The sequence below is a fragment of the Bos grunniens genome, chromosome 21 (genome assembly GCF_055505025.1).
Source record: "Bos grunniens cultivar Pamir isolate PY7600 chromosome 21, Bosgru_T2T1.0, whole genome shotgun sequence".
NCBI lineage: Eukaryota > Metazoa > Chordata > Mammalia > Artiodactyla > Bovidae > Bos > Bos grunniens.
In genome coordinates, this window is record NC_141185.1 from 28279187 (window position 1) to 28298462 (window position 19276).

General features: G+C 38.0%; 1 protein-coding gene across 12 annotated transcripts in view; it reads right to left on the reverse strand.

The window, feature by feature from the left end:
• NUBPL (NUBP iron-sulfur cluster assembly factor, mitochondrial) overlaps window positions 1–19276 on the reverse strand; it is a 269591-nt gene that overhangs the window by 21025 nt on the left and 229290 nt on the right. For 7 of the 12 annotated variants that reach the window (XM_086363699.1, XM_086363697.1, XM_086363707.1 and 4 more), the window contains 2 exons: window positions 17922–18042; window positions 12998–13080 (listed from right to left, as the gene is read on the reverse strand). In XM_086363699.1, coding sequence (XP_086219825.1) covers window positions 12998–13080; window positions 17922–18042 — 204 coding nt within the window. Of the gene's footprint in view, window positions 1–169; window positions 2184–7543; window positions 7747–12997; window positions 13081–17921; window positions 18043–19276 lie in introns of those variants that run through there. The other 5 variants (XM_086363702.1, XM_086363698.1, XM_086363711.1 and 2 more) reach the window with 3 other exon arrangements.

The window sequence follows — 19276 nt, forward strand, 5'->3', positions numbered from 1 at the left end:
TCCAAAAAGAGAATAAAATACAATTACATATCTACCACCTAAAGTCATTTCTTCTTTTTCAGAGTGATGAATGATGATTACTGTGTGTCCACAAATACTTTTATTCATGATTTTAATTAGCATGGATAATTTGGTCCAGAAGACTTCAGTTCAGATATAGCAGCACAAGTTTGTTTTTTTAAATTATACTTTTATTTTTATTTTGAGGTATTTGTAGATCCACATGCAGCTTATAAGGAATAATACAGAGAAATTTCATTGTGCCCTTTACCAGTTTCCTCCAGTGTTAACATCTTGCAAAGCTATTGCACAATTTCACAACCAAGATACTGACATTGATATAGTCATGATACAGAACACTTACATCCTCCAAAGGATCTCTCATATTGCCCTTGTACAGCCACAAACACAATTCCCTCCCCCATCACCAATCTCCTCCTTAACCCCTGGAAACCACTCATCTGTTCTCCATTTCTATAATTCTGTCATTTCAAGAATGTTAAGTTGAATCATATGGTACACAACTTTTTGGGATTACTTTTTCATTCAGCATAATTATCTGGAGTTTATCCAGGTCATTGCATGTATCCATACTTTGTTCTTTTTCATCAATGAGTAGTATTCCATAGTATGGATATACTACTGGTTGTCGAACCATTTACCCAGTGAAAAACTTTGGGTTGTTTTGGCTATTACAAATAAAGCTGCTAAACTATGCAAAAACATTTATGCATAGTTTTTTTTTTATGTGAACATAAGTGTGCAAAAACATGTTTATAATGAGATATAACTCTTTACCTAATTTTCTGGCTGCTTAACGACAGAGCAAAGAAACTCACGCATCTGCCAAAGGTCACAGACCATCTCCTTAAAGTGAGGATTAACTACTAAACTCTTATCAGTACTTACAGCTTTATAACCTTGGGAAGCCCTTGACTCTCTCTCTCTGAGCCTCAACCAGACAAGATGTTTTTCAAGGTGTGTTCTTTGAAATATGAACTTCATGAAATGCTCCTAAAGGGGAAGGGGAGGTGGGAAAGTTAATGGTCAAATAAGTTGAAATTTTGAACACTATATTCACATTCCTCTTTTGAAATAAACAAATGCCCTTTGGTGTACAAAAGGAAGGATCCAGTATCCAACTGCCCAAGTTCAAACCTCTACTTGCTAGAACAGTAACACTCAGTACAACACTTAACTTTCCCACATCTCAACTTCCCCATCTATAAAGCAGAGATAACAACAGTACTCCACTCAAATCAATGAAAGATTAACTATAAGGACACAAGAAAACCCTTGATAAATGTTAGCTATCATTATTATTGCCATCATAATCAAAACAATCAAAATATTTATAATTTTGTTAAAAATATACATGCCCAGACCCAGATTCATAAAGTCTAGAGGGAGAGTCTATTCTAGATGAAGAAGTAGAAGTTCATTTGTATTAAGAAAGGGTCCAAGATAGTACTAGATGTAGGATTCAGACCCAGACCACACTGCCTGATGGAAAGTTGTCATACTCAGGTCCATACTCATACTCAGTAAATCCTTTAACTCTATAGTCCTGCAGAAAGAGCAAGGTTCTCTCCTGAATTGAAGGTTGGGCTTGTAATATTAACTCATGATTCCTTGCCTTGGGATAGTTCAATAAAATAAAATGCAGTTCTGGGATGCTGGCACACAATAGCTTTCAAAAATATTCCTAAGCATTAAAAAAACCTTTTTTTAAATTTAAGCATTGGTATGTAAAATTTTTATTTGTGAGTCATTGTTTAGCAAATCAAATCTGAAGACTGGACATTATTTCTTTAGAAATACAAGAAAATAATTATGATTGCTATTGTTTCTGTAGGTTTCACCACCACACTGCTGACTTCCAAAGGCCTTAACTGTCAAAGACCAGGCAAATTTCCAAGACACTTGGGGAATGACTCTGGAGGTGGTGGTAATCTTCTTACCACTTCAGTAGCAATCCTTAGGTAGGCTTTGGCCTGGAAAAGAATAGATTTATTTGCTGTATATTTCTCCCCAGTACACATCAAGTGACTCACAAACTGCCGTCGCTGTCTGCTGAGTTGAACAGAATGTGATGAAGAAATTCAATAGTGAGAAGATACTGCTGGGAACATTGCGGGCAGGGCAGAGGAGAAAGGATTTTAGGTTATTTGGAGGGTAACTTTCTGAAGAAAAAAAAAAAATCAATATTTAGTAGCAGCAATTACTGTTTTTCAAACTCTAATTCCTGTTTCAGCAAACTAGCAACCCAGTCCAGCTGCAGAAAAATTACACCTTCCTCTTCTGAAAAGTTGATATCCTGAGTGGGATACTGCCATACTTCTTTGGCACTAAGAGTTGTTAGTCATTTTTGAAAAGACTATCTATACCATCCTAGGTTGATCTTCAGAAAGCATTTTCATCATTCTCTTTGGGAATGGTGTCTGATACCAGCACCAAGCAGTGAGATTTAAGCACCATGCAAGAATTCCTAGAATCAGTTGTCACATTGTCCATCTCTACGACCCCAGTACAACATAACACAAAAAGCAGCTCCCAAGCATCAAGTGGGCCACAACTGACCTAAAGCCTGCACAGTCCAGTTAGAACAATGGTCATGGCATTTGTATTTCAAAGTTTTAAACAATTAAAATGCAAATACTACTTACTTCTTTTACCTTATCTATAAAGAGTAACTGTAAGACAATAGTAAGATTTTCTAAAACTGTTAATTTATACATTTATATACTTAAGAGTTGTGTAGATACTAATTCTACTACCCCTACAACCAGCACCACTTGATGTAATGGTAATAGTTAAAATTTACTTGAGTACTTAATAACAGTCAAGTACTATTTCATTTTATCCTCACAATTATCATAAGGGGTAAATTCTGTCATTATTCCCACTCTATAAACAAGAAAACCAAGACTCAGAAAGATGAAGAATATTGTCCACAGCATCACAGCTAGTGCGAGATGAGCTGGGCTTTGAACACAGGCAGACCAGTTCCTTGACTCTGGATGGTAAAAGAACTGTTTGAGGCTTCTTTACTCTGACTATCAATCCTAAAGGAAATCAGTTCTGAATATTCATTGGAAGGACTGATGCTGAAGCTAAAACTCCAATACTTTGGCCACTTGATACAAAGAACTGACTCATTGGAAAAGACCCTGATGCTGGAAAAGATTGAAGGCAGGAGGAGAAAAGGACAACAAAGGATAAGATGGTTGGATGGCATCACCGACTCAATGGATAGCAAGCTCTGAGAGTTGGTGATGGACAAGAAGCCTGGCATGCTGCAGTCCATGGGGTCACAAAGAGTCAGACACAACTGAGAGACTGAACTGCTAACTGAATTTAATTGAACTACCCTGACTTGATGTTTAACCGTGTTTCATACATCTTGATTATTTTTAAAAAACTATACTCAAAAGTAAATATTTTCTCCATTTGGGGAAATAGTTTAATATAGACCCCTGTGTATTTACATTATGAAGTTGATACAACATAATTAGAAATCAGCATTTTGAAAAGGAAAAGAATTATTTTGATATATATAATTATGTCGGATTTTCCTGGTGGCTCAGACAGTAAAGAATCTGCCTGCAATGCAGGAGACCCAGGTTCCATCCCTGGGTCAGGAAGATCCCCTGGAGAAGGGAATGACTACCCACTCCAGTATTCTTGTCTGGAGAATTCCATTGACAAAGGATCCTGGCGGGCTACAGTCTGTGAGGTCGCAAAGAGTTAGACACGACTGAGTAACTAACATTTTCACTTTTTCATATAATTATATACATATACACATATATATATTATAATTTTGTGCCACAAAAAGAAACCCATGTTCGTAACTCACATCATAAATTTAATATTTGTCACATATTATACCAGAAAGAAGAAGAATATGTATACACACATATAGCTACCTTTATGTGTGTGTATATGTGTATGTGTATGTATCTGTGGATACATAGGTATTAAATATACATATACATAAAAACAAGGGCCTACTATATGGCACACGAAACGCTGCTCAATTTCTGTAATAACCTAAATGGGGAAAGAATTTGAATAAGAATAGGTTTGTGTATATGTTAAAATAAAAAATTTACTTGCATTTCCCCCTGGGAGTTGGGAATGAAAAAAGTCAGTCATGTCTGTTATCTCTCAATCAACATGCTGGAAAACTGTTCATTAAGGAAATTTTAAATTATGCTAATTACAACAATGACACACATTTAAGTGTATATAGTCTATATATATATTGCCAGGCTACTTGTTTCATTGTTGAAACATATTATATATGATTACATAAAATATATGTTTCACATTACTACTTTACACCTTACATTTTGGCTCTACTTCTTGAAAAAGATCCAATGATTATAAGCAGAAATGTTTGACTTTAATAGGAGTAATTGGTTATTTATGTTAATATTAATAATTGATATATTTGGGTTTGTATTTATCAAGTTTTTGTGGTCTCCTCAAAAGACCTGATTTAATTTCATATTCAACCTATATTAACTTCTTTTCTACTAACTTTTAAAAATAAATAAACACTTGACTCCTTTTCTTTAGAAGTTATATACTTGGTATTTGTCAGTTTTTGATCTAGAAACAACAGTGTAATTAAAAAAAAACGAATTACAGAGTAATTTTATTTAATACTTTAAAGATCTACCTTGACTATGTAAGAAGATCACACGTAAATGTACTTTCACACGCTACTTTTTCACTGGTGATATGTATTTAGATTTCTTTAAAAATACATGCATGGATCCTAAGTGCACACAGCAATGCAAGTGTACCAACTGAACACACTTCTGTAACTCAACACCCATGTCAATAAGCAGAATACTGTAAGACCCCCCGAAAAAAAAGAAAAAACTATGTTTGTTCCCTAATAGGTGAATTATATTTTATTTTACCAAGAAAGTGTTAAAATTTCATTTACATTCTTCTTTTAAATCTTTTAAATAGCTCTCAAAGCATGAATAAGACCTTATATGTTTTTACTGAGTACATACTGTACTAAGTACTAGTATAAGTAATCACACAATCCAACGGATATAAAATAAACACCATTGGCTCAACGTGGATGAAGAAACTGAGCTTGTCTGCTTGGTCACAAAGTTAGCAGGATGAAGAACATTCACAACTGGATCTGCCTGACTCCAAAGCCCAGCTCCTTCTAGCATATCACGTGTAGGCTGTGTGCTCAGTCTCTCAGTTGTGTCTGACTCTTTGCAATCCCATGGACTCCCACCAGACTCCTCTGTCCAAGGAATTCTCCAGGCAAGAATACTGGAGTGGGTTGCCATTTCCTCCTCCAGGGGATCTTCCTGACCCAGGGATTGAACCTGCAACTCCTGCATTGGCAGGTAGATTCTTTACCACTGAGCCACCTGGAAAACCCACCACATCACAAAGAAAGTGAAAGTGTTGGTCACTCAGTCGTGTCCCACTCTTTGCGACCCCATGGATTGTAGCCCACCGGGCTTCTCTGTCCACGGAATTGTCCAGGCAAGAATACAGGAGTGGGTTGCCATTTCCTTTTCTGGGGGATCTTCCCAATCCAGGGATTGAACCCGGGACTCCCACACTGCAGACAGACTCTACTGACTGAGCCACCAGGGAAGCCACATCACACATTAAACAGTAAATTCAAAATACAAGTAATTCCAATCAAAATGTACTGTCTAAAAAGGGTTTCAATCTCTGCTGTAGTCACCAGAAACAACAGATTTTGCTTTAAAATGGAAATAACATATACTTGATAAAGAAATATTTCTTTTAAAATGAAAGTGTGATTTTCAGGACTTTCCTGGAAATCCAGTGGTTAAGATTCTGTGCTTCCACTGCAGGCAGCACAGGTTCCATCCCTGGTTGGGGAACTAAGTTTCCACACGCTGCACAGTGTGGCTCCCCCCTGCCAAAGTGCTTATTTTCACCCACGCATTTTTATAAATATTAACACCTTTTATCTCCTAGTAGCTTTTCTAGGTATTTAAGTCTAATATTTTACTGTGTAAATAAAAGCGCACTAAAGCAAGCTAAGGCCATCATTCTATAATTTCTTAGTTCTTACTTACATTAAATTAGAGATATAAACCTATCTCACTATACAAAATAAAGATTCCATAATAATCAAATTTGCTACATTTAACCTTTGCTTTTTAATGGACTATCCCCAAGCTTAAACTTTCAATATATCACACTGAAAGTAACAGTTAGATTGTCATTTGCTGAGAAATCACTGAAAGTGCTTAGTTTAACAGTTTCAATTTCCACAAAATTGTTGAGATCGAATTTTTTCAGCCAATGAAGATTCATTCAACAAATACTTTTTGGTTCTTTAGTTCACTTCAGTTCAGTCGCTTAGTCGTGTCTGACTCGGTTCTTAATGCAAGGCATAGTTTAGGGAAATCTGTGGGATGCAATGATAAAAAAAAAGGGAGGCAGAAGCACTCTCTGGTGAAGAGTTGGGGCCTTAAGGTCAGACAAGTAAGCTTTAAAATCCTAGTTCCATTACTTATTAGCACTGGCCTTGGGCAAGTGAATTAACCCTTCCAGGCTTGGTTCCATTATCTGTAAAACAGTTATAATAATAGTATCTACCTCAAAGGGCTTGGGGGCATATTAGGTAAGAATAAAGTATGTGAAGTACTGTAATACAAAAAGTAAATAATGAATGAATGTCTACTATTATTACTATTATGACCTCAAGTAATTTACAATCCCATTGAAGAGTTCATATTAACATATCCTTTTGGACAATTTTCCTGCCTGAGGACTAAGTAAATTAAATCCCTTCCTTTTGTTTTATCTATCATTACCAAGTAAAGGCACTGTATGACAACCAAAGTACACAAGCTTTCCGGTGAGCTTTTCCCCTTTGTCTTTGTTTTTAAAGATGTGAAGTTCTAGTTTTCCATACACAGTCATTTCATATTAGGATTCAGTTCAGTTCAGTTCAGTTCAGTTGCTCAGTCATGTCCGACTCTTTGCGACCCCATGAATCGCAGCACACCAGGCCTCCCTGTCCATCACCAGCTCCCAGAGTTCACTCAAACTCACGTCCATCCAGTTGGTGATGCCATCCAGCCATCTCATCCTCTGTCATCTCTTTCTCCTCCTGCCCCTAATCCCTCCCAGCATCAGAGTCTTTTCCAATGAGTCAACTCTTCGCATGAGGTGGCCAAAGTACTGGAGTTTCAGCTTTAGCATCATTCCTTCCAAAGAACACCCAGGCCTGATCTCCTTTAGAATGGACTGGTTGGATCTCCTTGCAGTCCAAGGGACTCTCAAGAGTCTTCTCCAACACCACAGTTCAAAAGCATCAATTCTTTGGTGCTCAGCTTTCTTCACAGTCCAATTCTCACATCCATACATGACCACTGGAAAAACCATAGCCTTGACTAGACGGACCTTTGTTGGCAAAGTAATGTCTCTGCTTTTCAATATGCTATCTAGGTTGGTCATAACTTTCCTTTCAAGGAGTAAGCGTCTTTTAATTTCATGGCTGCAGTCACCATCTGCAGTGATTTTGGAGCCCAAAGAAATAAAGTCTGCACTGTTTCCACTGTTTCCCCATCTATTTCCCATGAAGTGATGGGACCAGATACCATGATCTTCATTTTCTAAATGTTGAGCTTTAAGCCAACTTTTTCACTCTCCTCTTTCACTTTCATCAAGAGGCTTTTTAGTTCCTCTTCCTTTCTGCCATAAGGGTGGTGTCATCTGCATATTATGAGATTATAATGTAGAAATTATAAGACAATAAGGCTTCTACTTACCTTTTAAAGCCTTTACCAGGTATATCTTACAGCATAGCTTTTAACATCCAATATTAAGACTTTTACTTGACAAACAGAATGAAACCACAAGATTAACTGTCTATCATAGGTTCATCATTGTGTCCTGGACTCAACCAAAGGCAAAAGGTAGAAATAGTTGAATGAACAATTAGAATTACACACACCAGAGGAAATGTTATTGAACTTAAGAGTTCTGAATCCTAAGTGTCCACTCTCTCTCCCTTCCTCTATTGCTTTCTCTGGCTATTTTACACTACTTATATTTATAGCTTCAATTACTCTCGTTTCCTCAGTTGTACACATAGTGAAAAAGTGAAGTCGCTCAGTCATGTGACCCCATGGACTATAGCCTCTCGGGCTCCTCTGTCCATGGGATTTTCCAGGCCAGAGTACTGAAGTGGGTTGCCATTTACTTCTCCAGGGTATCTTCCCAACCCAGGGATGGAACCTGGGTCTCCCACATTGCCAGGGAAGCCCATGGTGCACATATGCAGACGGTTTTGACTTTTGGTTGAGTAGGTAGTAGCCACTTGGAGCTTTTTAACTGGTACTCTAGCCCCTCCCAACTTTTCCAATGATGCCTCAAATTCAACACATTCCACACCTTTCAATTCATCACTATGTTTTTAAGTACTACTGGAAGAGTTACATTCCTAATGCCTCATTTCAGAAGATTTTATGGACAGAGAATGAGAGCCCTGGAACCTGGTGCTGAGAGGAGGGATTAATTAAAGATAGACAAAAGAAGGAGGGATTAGTAAGAAGACAAAAAGCTAAAGATGAAACTTTTATTTATTAATAAATTTGCCTGTAGCAAACCCCTAAAAGCTAACAATGAAAAGTGTCAATCTAAAGGGCTATGCTATGCTAAGTCACTTCAGTCGTGTCTGACTCTGTGCAACCCCATAGATGGCAGCCCACCAGGCTCCCCCGTCCCTGGGATTCTCCAGGCAAGAGTACTGGAGTGGGTTGCCATTTTCTTCTCCAGTGCATGAAAGTGAAAAGTGAAAGTGAAGTCGCTCAGTCGTGTCCGACTCTTAGCGACCCCATGGATGGCAACCTAACAGGCTCCCCCATCCATGGGATTTTCCAAGCAAGAGTACTGGAGTGGGGTGCCATTGCCTGCTCCGTCTAAAGGGCTAAGAATTAACAAATAATTTGACATATTCCATCCCATTAATTTTTATAGAATTTATCACGTTTGCAAGTAAACACTTCTTTCATTCTTTAAATGAAGACATTCAGGTAGAATGGGCACTAAGCTTCCATGCATATGGCAGAATCTGTTGAGATGGCTGAAACCAGCTTCTGAGAGCAGATTTCCATTTAAGTTCACAGGGGAAAAGGGAAGGGGATTATTAGAAGGTAACATTCACCATAAAAGTCATCAGAAGGATCCTAATTCCAGGACTCAACAACAGTTTCCTAATGTCTAGGAATTCCTGATGTCCTAGTAAAATCTTTAATGCTGAGGCTGAGAACTCTATCCTCATCTTATGATTCAAATTCTGCTGATTTTTAGATGTCACCAAAGAGTGACATTTACCTGAAGCTATGTAAGGGGAAGGGCATAAATGGGCTCAACCCTTTGATGAAGGGCGGAAGAAAGACAATTAGTACCATGACAACTTTCACAGGACATTTCAGAAGACATAAATACTCATAGCTGTATTCTACTTGGCATTTTGCAAAATATTTTCACATTATCATCTCATTTAATCCCTCTTATTATGATACCAATTTACAGACAGAGAGAAAGGTTCAGAGACATGAGGGAACTTATCTAAGGTCACACTTAGAAAGTAGCATTCTTGGTAATGAAATCCCAGGCTAATACTAATTAATGCTTTGCTTTTCATGCAGAGACCTTTTTGAGAATCTAGTAACTCTCTTGTTCAATTTCCCAGAAAAATGCACATTCATACATTCTGGATATAACTTCAGAGGAATTCTCAAACCCAGGTTAAGATATTCTGTATTATGGCTGCCACTGTGCACACCAATGGGACCACCCCTCTTATCTAGATCTCTGTAATATGAAAAGGAGGTGAACTGAAAGCCAGCCTAAATATACACAATAGACAGACACTGAAGCAAGCTTGCAATTAATTGAGAAGGGAAGCAGATACTGCCTTGGGAAGAGGATGCAAGCCTACAGTTTCAGAGCTGAGTATGGAAATAGCCTCGGGTACTATCTTGGACAAATTCCTTACTGCGAATGAATCTCTACTTCTTCATTTGAAAAATGGAGATTATCAAACATACCTCACAAATGTGTTATGAGAATCAAATTAAGAGAGTATGTTGTATTTAATGCACTCAAGTACTGTGCTCATTTCTTAGAAGGAACTGAAGAAATCATAGCTATTAGTAGAGGACTCAGAAGGTGAGTAGAGAAGGAAAAGGCAATCCACTCCAGTATTCTTGCCTGGAAAATCCCACGGACAGAGGAGCCTGGCGGGCTACAGTCCATGGGGTCGCAAAAGTCGGACATGACTGAGCGGCTAAACCACCAGAGGTACACAATGAAGAGGACAACATTTAGAAGGAAGAGAATTGCTTTTTAATCACATCTTGGCATCTATCCGTTCTGTGACCTTGGAAAATTATTTAGCTTCTATGAGTCTCAGTTTTCTCAACTGAAAAATGGGAACTATTTATACATTGTATTAAGTTGTCGTGAGCATTGAAAGTATATAGATGCCTAACAGTGTCTAACATACTATAACTGCTATTATTGTTAGAAAGATGGTTAATAACAATGAATGTCTGCAATCTAAGAGTAGGAAACAATAACTTCCATGGAAACAAAATAAATACAAAGCTCCATTTTCTAAATCTCTTTTTATGGACATGTCTGAATCTTAAAAAACTGCTCAGAAGTCTTCATATGTAAGGCTGACAATGTGGTGTGTGAAATTCTCACTAGTTTTAGCTGAGACTCCACCAGATTAAGTCTAGCCTAAACCACAAAGGGGTAGCTTGCTCACATTACCATAAATGTCAGCCAGCAACAGTAAAATAATAGATCTAATTTTACGTAAGTGTAAATGAGATTTAAAAAAACATGTAACCAAAAAACTCTACAAACACTGTTGTTTAGAGCTTTAAATCATATTGCTTTTTGATGGCTGCTCTATATTCTCTGTTATGTTACATTCCTTTAACTTTCTGAAATGTTTTTGCTTTTGGAGAATCTCAAAGAAAAAAAATAATGGACAGGAGGGAAAATATTTTAAAACCTAAATTCATAATTGAAATAAACTACTAGACAATTATTCTTATTGAAAAGGATTCACCACTACATATCTTTAAATAGGCTGCTCTCAGGAAGCATTTAAAAGTATTTGACTTTAAAAACCCTCAATTTTCATACAACTTTTCATTCACTGCATAAAGTACACTTACAGTAGATGAGATTGCCATGCTTCAGTTGTGAAAGCAATAAAAGGTTATGTTTTTTGCTTATCTGAAAGATTTCAAAGAAAAGACTGAAAAGGAAATTTAACATTTATTACTACATAAGAGGCAGAGAAAGGAAAAACAAGGATATATACAATAGTAAGTTTACTCAGACATCATATCCCAGCAACTCAATCGCCTGTACCATAACTGTCAACCCTTAAGAAAGAGAAAGGAGCTCTGGGTCCTGAAAGAGACAGTTCAAAATGAATCTACTTGACCAATCTCAGACTCCTGGTTGTCAGCTTTGCCCTTATTGTATTCACAGTTCTAACAAAGTCTGGCTCCTTTGTCTTTCGGTTCATACAGGATTAGAGGAAGCAAACTAGAATGAAAGGGGGAATAGTTATGGGTGGACAAAATAACGGTACTCTAAAGCTACATTTATTTGGTACGGGAAAAAAAGAAAAGCTAAGAGGACTGATTGAGGCTGTTTGGCAAAGGAGCATAAGAATTACCTTAAAACTGATACACCAGTCACTTTCTAACATAAACAGCAACTGCTACTTAGGAAAGAAGAGATATATATGACTTTATTATATATGATTATATATATTATGTATATAATAAAAGTATTATATATAATAAAATCATACACATATGATTTTATTTCTATTTTAAAAAGAGTAAAATAAAAGAGCCATGACAAACCTAGACAGCATATTAAAAAGCAGAGACATCACTTTGCTGACAAAGATCCACATAGTCAAAGCTATGGGTTTTCTAGTAATCATGTATGGATGTGAGAGTTGGACCATAGAGCACCAAAGAATTAATGCTTTTGAACTGTGGTGTTGGAGAAGACTCTTGCGAGCCCCTTGAACTGCAGGGAGATCAAACCAGTCAATCCTAAAGGAAATCAACCTTGATTATTCACTGGAAGGACTGATGCTGAAACTCATACTTTGGCCACCTGATGCAAAGAGCCAACTCACTGGAAAAGACTCTGATGCTGGGAAAGATTGACGGTGAAAGGAGAAGAGTGTGGCAGTGTATGAGATGGTTAGATAGCATCACTGACTTGGTGACATGAACTTGAGCAAACTCTGAGAGATAGTGAAGGACAAGGAAGCCTGGTGTACTGCAGTCCAGGGGATCACAAAGAGTTGGTCACAACTCAGAGACTGAACAACAAAAGAGTTTACACTTAAAGGCAGTGAGCTTCAGCAGTCTTTGAAAAATCTATCTGTACCACAAATTATATTAGACAATGAAACACTATTAATTTTCCCACCTTACCTCCTCAATCATATTTATTAAAATAAACACAGTGAAAATTCAATCTCTAAAGGTTTATACAGTTTCCCTACATTCAACTCAATTTTTTCTTGTATTTGGTTTCCTTCTCTCAACAATCAGCCGAACTTCTAACACTGAAATAAAATAACTTGAGGCAGTTAGATATTGCTAGCTAGCAAGAAAAGAATTTTACAAATTTCCATTGTTCATGTTCAAATTTCCATTGTTCATTGTTCATGAGAAAACTGGTTGGGTGATGATTCTTTGTAGTTGGGCCCGTTCAGTTGATAATTCAGAATCAGCAATGGTATGTCTACCTTATAGTAACTTAAAGAAGCTTTGATTAAGTTAACTAATATTTGGTTAATACATTCATTCCCAATAGACAAACTTGATCTCCCCAACCTTCTTTCTATATATCAAAAAGTATATATCCTGTGAAAATAAAAAACATATTTATAAATATAACTTACCTCATCACTTTCAGGCTGTGAAAACACAATCGGCTGGCCTGTATCTGAGGCTTCCCTTATGTTAAGATGTAAGGGGATGTCTCCTAAAAGAGTCCACCAGATATCCATTAGTACCACAAAAGCTTATACAGGCATTTGAAATTTTACTCTTTGAACTGCAGAAACAAATTGATTCAAATCAACCTGAGTTATGACTATCCTCAAATTGCTAAATTTCTGAAAAACAAATTTCAAATGAAACTTAGGGACAAAATAGTCCTTTTGAGGGTAATACCATGATTACATTTGAAAGCAGTGTGGCAGTCAATCAAGGAATAAGATCTCTGATTTATTCTTTGCTGGAGGTCTTCCAGCAAAAATGACCTGGAAGATATTTGTAAATTTTTCTCCCTGTAATAACTGATATAGACATAATAATATGATATAGACATATCTTGCCACATAATAACAGGAAACTGAAAAGGAAAGATGAAGAGGGAAAGAAGTTTTTAAAAAGCACAACAGAAAAATCTTCCTGATAGTGGCAGATGGGTGAGCAAAGAGAACTGCTGAAAAGCAGGGCAGACTTGTTAGTTCAACTACCTGCCTCTTTATCAGATAGAATTATTTTTATTTTATTACATATCAATCTATATAGCAGTATACATAACTTGTGAACTTGAGCTCTCAGGAAATAATAAGAACCTCCAATATACAGACTTGTATATGTGTGTCTTTCCTGAGGATATATTAGGTAGTAGAATTCGGAGGAAAAATGCTCTGATCCATCATCCAATTGATTCTTTCTACCACACCATCACAAGTAAAGCTGAGATTTAAAATGCAGTAAATGCAGTAGAAGAGTTGACTTTCATGCTGCTCAGCATTCTTAGAACCACTTTAAAGTCCATGCAAAGGTTATCAAAACATGTATGTATGTGTGTTTTACATAAAATATTCATTCAGTACCATGTCATTCAGTGTAAACAATGCAGAAGAAGAATGTGTTACAAAGTTACAAACCTACCACAATTTATATTATGAAGTACGGAGTAACAGATACGTCATGTGCCTCTTATCAGCATATTTTGAGATCTTAGCCAACTCTCTTTTCTAAGTGTTCAATAGACAAAAATGCATGAATATTTCAATAACCATGTAAAGGCTAGTTTTTCAGTACATTTGATGTCTATTCTATAGATCAACTTTGGACTATAGGAAGCTGTCATGTGGGAAGCAGGGGAAGATATGTTACAGAAAATATTTAGAAACCCAAAAAGTTTTCTCTCTTGATTTATGAACTGCCAGTATATAGTAAAGAATCTTGAATGCTTTCATTCCCACCACAGTATCAGAACAAAACAGTAAAATCGTCTCCATTATATAGCCAACTTTTCATTGTTGTTCAGTGCTCGTCGTGTCTGACTCTTTACGACCCTATGAACTGCAGCATGCCAGGTTTCCCTATCCTTCACTATCTCCCAGAGTTTGTTCAAATGCAAGTCCATTGCGTCGGTGATGCCATCCAGCCATCTCATTCTGTCACCCCTTTTTCCTCCTGTCCCCAATCTTTCCCAGCATCAGAGTCTTTTCCAATGAGTCAGCTAGTGACATCATTTCTGCCCTCCAGAGACTCACAATACGCAGAAGAGGAGAATAAGATGAGGAAAACCTTGTGAGAAAGTAGATGGCACAGTGAGAGCAGCAGTGGACTAACAGCTGTGCAGAGAGAAAATTTAAATAGGGTAAATGTAGTGAGAGTTGCTGAGGTTCAGTCTGGCCTTGAAAAGTATTTTTGAAGGGCTAGGGCTGAAGGAAGCACATTTCAGAGACATAAGTTAAAGAGGTTTCTGTGACATGATCTGAGACCTTAATTACTATGTATGCTGCTGCTGCTGCTGCTAAGTCGCTCAGTCGTGTCCGACTCTGTTCGACCCCATAGACGGCAGCCCAACAGGCTCCTCTGTCCCTGGGATTCTCCAGGCAAGAACACTGGAGTGGGTTGCCATTTCTTTCTCCAATGCACGAAACTGAAAAGTGAAAGTGAAGTCGCTCAGTCGTGTCTGACTCTTAGTGACCCCATGGACTGCAGCCTACCAGGCTCCTCCATCCATGGGATTCTCCAGGCAAGAGTGGTGAAGTGGGTTGCCACTGCCTTCTCCGAATTACTATGTATAAACTGTCCCTATAGCTGAATACAGGCTTTCCAGGTGACTCGGTGGTAAAGAATCCACCTGCCCAGAGGGATAGGGTGGGGAGGGAGGTTGGGAGGGGAGTTCAGGATTGGGGAGAGATATGTATACCTGTGGCCCAATCATGTTGATGTATGGCAAAAACCATCACAATATTGTAAATTAATTATCCTCCAATTAAAATAAATAATTTAAAAAAAGAAAAAGAATCCACCTCCCAAGTAGGCTCGATCCCTGGGTTGCCAAGATCCCCTGAAGAATGAAATAACAATCCACTCTAGTATTCTTGCCTGGGAAATCCCATGGACAGAGGAGCCTGGAAGGCTATAGGGTCGCAAAGAGTCAGACATGACTGAGTGACTAACAACCACCACCACAAGCTGAATGTGGATAAAATTCTGAAGAGCCATTTTACCAAATAAACCATTTGAAACACAGCTCCCTAGATGAAAATAAGAGGCAGCAAGAGGGTCAGTAAAGGACAAATAAGAGTCCTGGGGATGTCACCCACCCAGGAGGTCACAGCTGTGAGAGTTCCTGATTTCAGTTCCTTGTTCCCAATTCCAACCTCTTCATCATCAGAACCCCTGTTTCAGTTCATGCGAGAGCCCTCTGGGCCCCACGATCACATTAAAGGGAGCAGATGTGCTCTACATTAGAACTCTAAATTAGTTTTCCCGAAAGAGTTTGAGATACAACAGTCTATCGCACTAGCCGAGTTTCTCTGATCAGTAATCAGTGTTTCTGATACATTTTTAGGGTAACTATACATTTGATTTGCAGGGCTTCCCAGGTGGTTCAAGTAGTAAAGAATCCATCTGTCAATGAGGGAGACATGAGATGCAGGTTCGATCCCTGGGTCGGGAAGATCCCCTGGAAGTGGGCATGGCAACCCTCCAATATTGGCAGCTCCAATACTGCAGCTGCCATTGGCAACATGGCAACTCCAATATTCTTACCTGGGGAATCCCATGGACAGGAGCCTGGCAGGCTACAGTCCATAGGTGGGCTACAGTTCATAGGGGCACAAAGAGTCAGACTTGACTGAGGGGACTCAGCATGCATGCATACATTTGTGAGCTGTTGGTTAAAATGTAACTTCCATATGTAGGTTTCTCTAGGAGACGTGTTTCAAATTCTAAATAAGTGACTTAGAAAATCATACCACCCATTCATAAATTAGGGAATTATAATACTGTCAGCATAATTCAATAATGCCATTGTAATTACACATTTACTTTATATATAAGTGAATGTCAATCTGCTGTTATTATGCAGATTTGGGAAACTGAACTTCCTAGGTTAGTTAAATGAGAAACAGTTGCAGAATAAAATTAGTATCTTTAATTATAAAAATGTATCAAAATATATCATTAGTATTCACCTGGTACTGTGGTAGCTGCTATAGTACAAATGCATAAAAACAATAATACATTTAACATTAACTTTTAGAAAACTAATTATAATAAAGAATGTTTTTAATTCCTTGATCTCTAAGGAATATTAATTGCTAACTACCTAAAACTGATAATTCACTCTATGACTGCATTATTTAGCAGCTAACATCTGCCTTTACCCAGAATAGAAACTCATATGCAGAATATCAAAACATGTTCCCTAAAAAGTCCATTAAGCTGCTTGTGGATTAAAAAAAAAAAAATTTTATCTAAAAATCTGTGTTTTCCCCACATCTATCCTGGAGAAGGTTCCATGTGCGCTTGAGAAAAAGTTGAAATTCATTGTTTTGGGATAAAATGTTCTACAATACAATAATGTAAAGTAAAAAAGAATAATAATAATAAATAAATAAATAAAAAATAAAAAATAAAATCTGTGTTTTGCTCCTTTAACATATGATTTTACTTCTCCTTCAATTACTAATTAATTCTTCAGTTCAGTAACATGAACAGTATAGACAAGGTGAGTTTCAGGAGCCATACTTCATAGACACAGCATAAAAAGATTACAGAAAACAGTAAATAGCGTTTTTTCTAGAGCAGAGGACTTATACATTCAGAACTGATGAGGAAGGCATTTCTTCACGCACATCAAGAACTGACACTTCCAAAGATTGCCACAACATATGAAATAGGTATTTCTGTATACGTCTGCTCAGTTGGTAAAGAATCTGCCTACAATGCAGGCGACCCTGTTTCAATTTTGGGTCGGGAAAATCCACTAGAGAAGGGATAGGCTACCCACTCCAGTATTCTTGGGCTTCCCTTGTGGCTCAGTCCACAAGAGTCCACCTGCAATGCAGGAGACCTGGGTTTGATCCCTGGGTTGGGAAAATCCCCTGGAGAAGGGAACAGCTACTCGCTCAAGGATTCTGGCCTAGAGAATTCCATGGGCTGTATATAGTCCATGGGGTCACAAAGAGTCAGACACTGAGTGACTTTCACCTTCACTTTCTGCTTATACTAAGAGATGTCTTCCCAACTTAGCAAACAAACTGATGACCATTATTTAAAATGTGGACTTCAAATCAGAGTACTCAAACCACAAAACTTTCTTTGCAAATTCAGGTTATGGGCAGTTTTCATCTATAGCCAGAGTTATAATTGGCAGAACAAACCCCCTATTCAAAATGTGTTCCACTAATGCAGTATCATAAAAAGCCAAAAAAAGGTTAACACAGAGAAGTGCGCTATACTAACTTAATTCAAAACACAAAGCCAAAAGCATTTCATCATTCTGAGATGATCTTCATCACCATGCTATTTCCTTTGCAAATGAATATCCGGTGGTCTTACCTAGAATATCAAGATCAAGGGTCCGTGCTAGTCTCCTCGCACCATCAGCACCAAAAATATGAGTTTTGTGTTTACACTTTGGACACTGGAAAACACTCATATTTTGGACAAGGCCCAGAACCTAGAATAATAAAGACACATTGAAATCAAAACAAAATTAAACTGAATTTCAATCCGTTATTTCAACAAGCTTCTACTGCGTGCCTACTAGGTTTCAGAGATACTATGATGAATAAGTAATGGTCTCTGCTCTCAAGCAACTCAAGCTAGTGGGAGGGCAAGACAGATGCCATTAACTCAAATAATGAGATAAGTGCTAAAAAATTATAAATGATGGGGACCAAAAATTCTGTTTTGGAAGAATAAGAGGGATGGATCTCTGGGTTTCCCACAGAGAACTGTTTCTTCAGGTTGAGTGTAAGAAGAGGGGTTGAGGCCTACAGCAGGAATTCTAGGCAGAAGAAAAGGGCAGAAGCCAAGGCAGTGAATTTTGATTTGTAGGGCCTATTTTGGCTGCAGTCCAGTAAAGGTGACAAGGCAGAAATTAGTTTGGTAGAAAGGTCGAGGTCAGATGCTAAGGTGATAAATGCTATCCATGTATTTGAGATTTCATTTTTGAAACAACAGAGATGGCACTGAAGAGGCAGTGATACACAGTCAGATCTGTTTCAGAATTTTACTTTGAGGTCAACATGGAAAAAATAAGCAGGAAGCAACAAAAGAAAAGACAGAGTTAAGAGGCTAACTGTGGACAAAGCCTCACAGTAGAAAACAGCTAAGAAATGTTGTTGTTCAGTCTCCTGATCGTGTCCAGCTTTTTGTGACCCCATGGACTGCAGCATGCCAGGCCTTCCTGTCCCTCACCATCTCCCAAAGGTTGCCCAAGTTCATGTTCATTGTATCAGTGATGTCATCTAGCCATCTCAGCCTCTGATGCCCTCTTCTCCTTCTGCCTTCAATCATTCCCGGCAACATATACTGAGTACTTATTCTAGGTCAGGCCCTGGGATAAGGGCTGTATGAAGTGAGGTGAAGTCGCTCAGTCGTGTCTGACTCTTTGTGACCCCATAGACTGTAGCCTATCAGGATCCTCCATCTATGGGATTTTCCAGGCAAGAGTACTAGAGTGGGGTGCCATTTCCTTCTCCAGGGGATCTTCCCGACCCAGGAATCGAACCCGGGTCTCCCCCATTGTGGGCAGATGCTTTAGCGTCTGAGCCACCAGGGAAGCCAGGACCAAGGGCTATATATGCACTATCTTACTGTCTCTTTATAGAACTTTATGAGATGGGTTGTTAGCATATCCTTTCCATAGGTGAGAAAACTGACACAGTTAGCAAAAGACTGAAACTCAG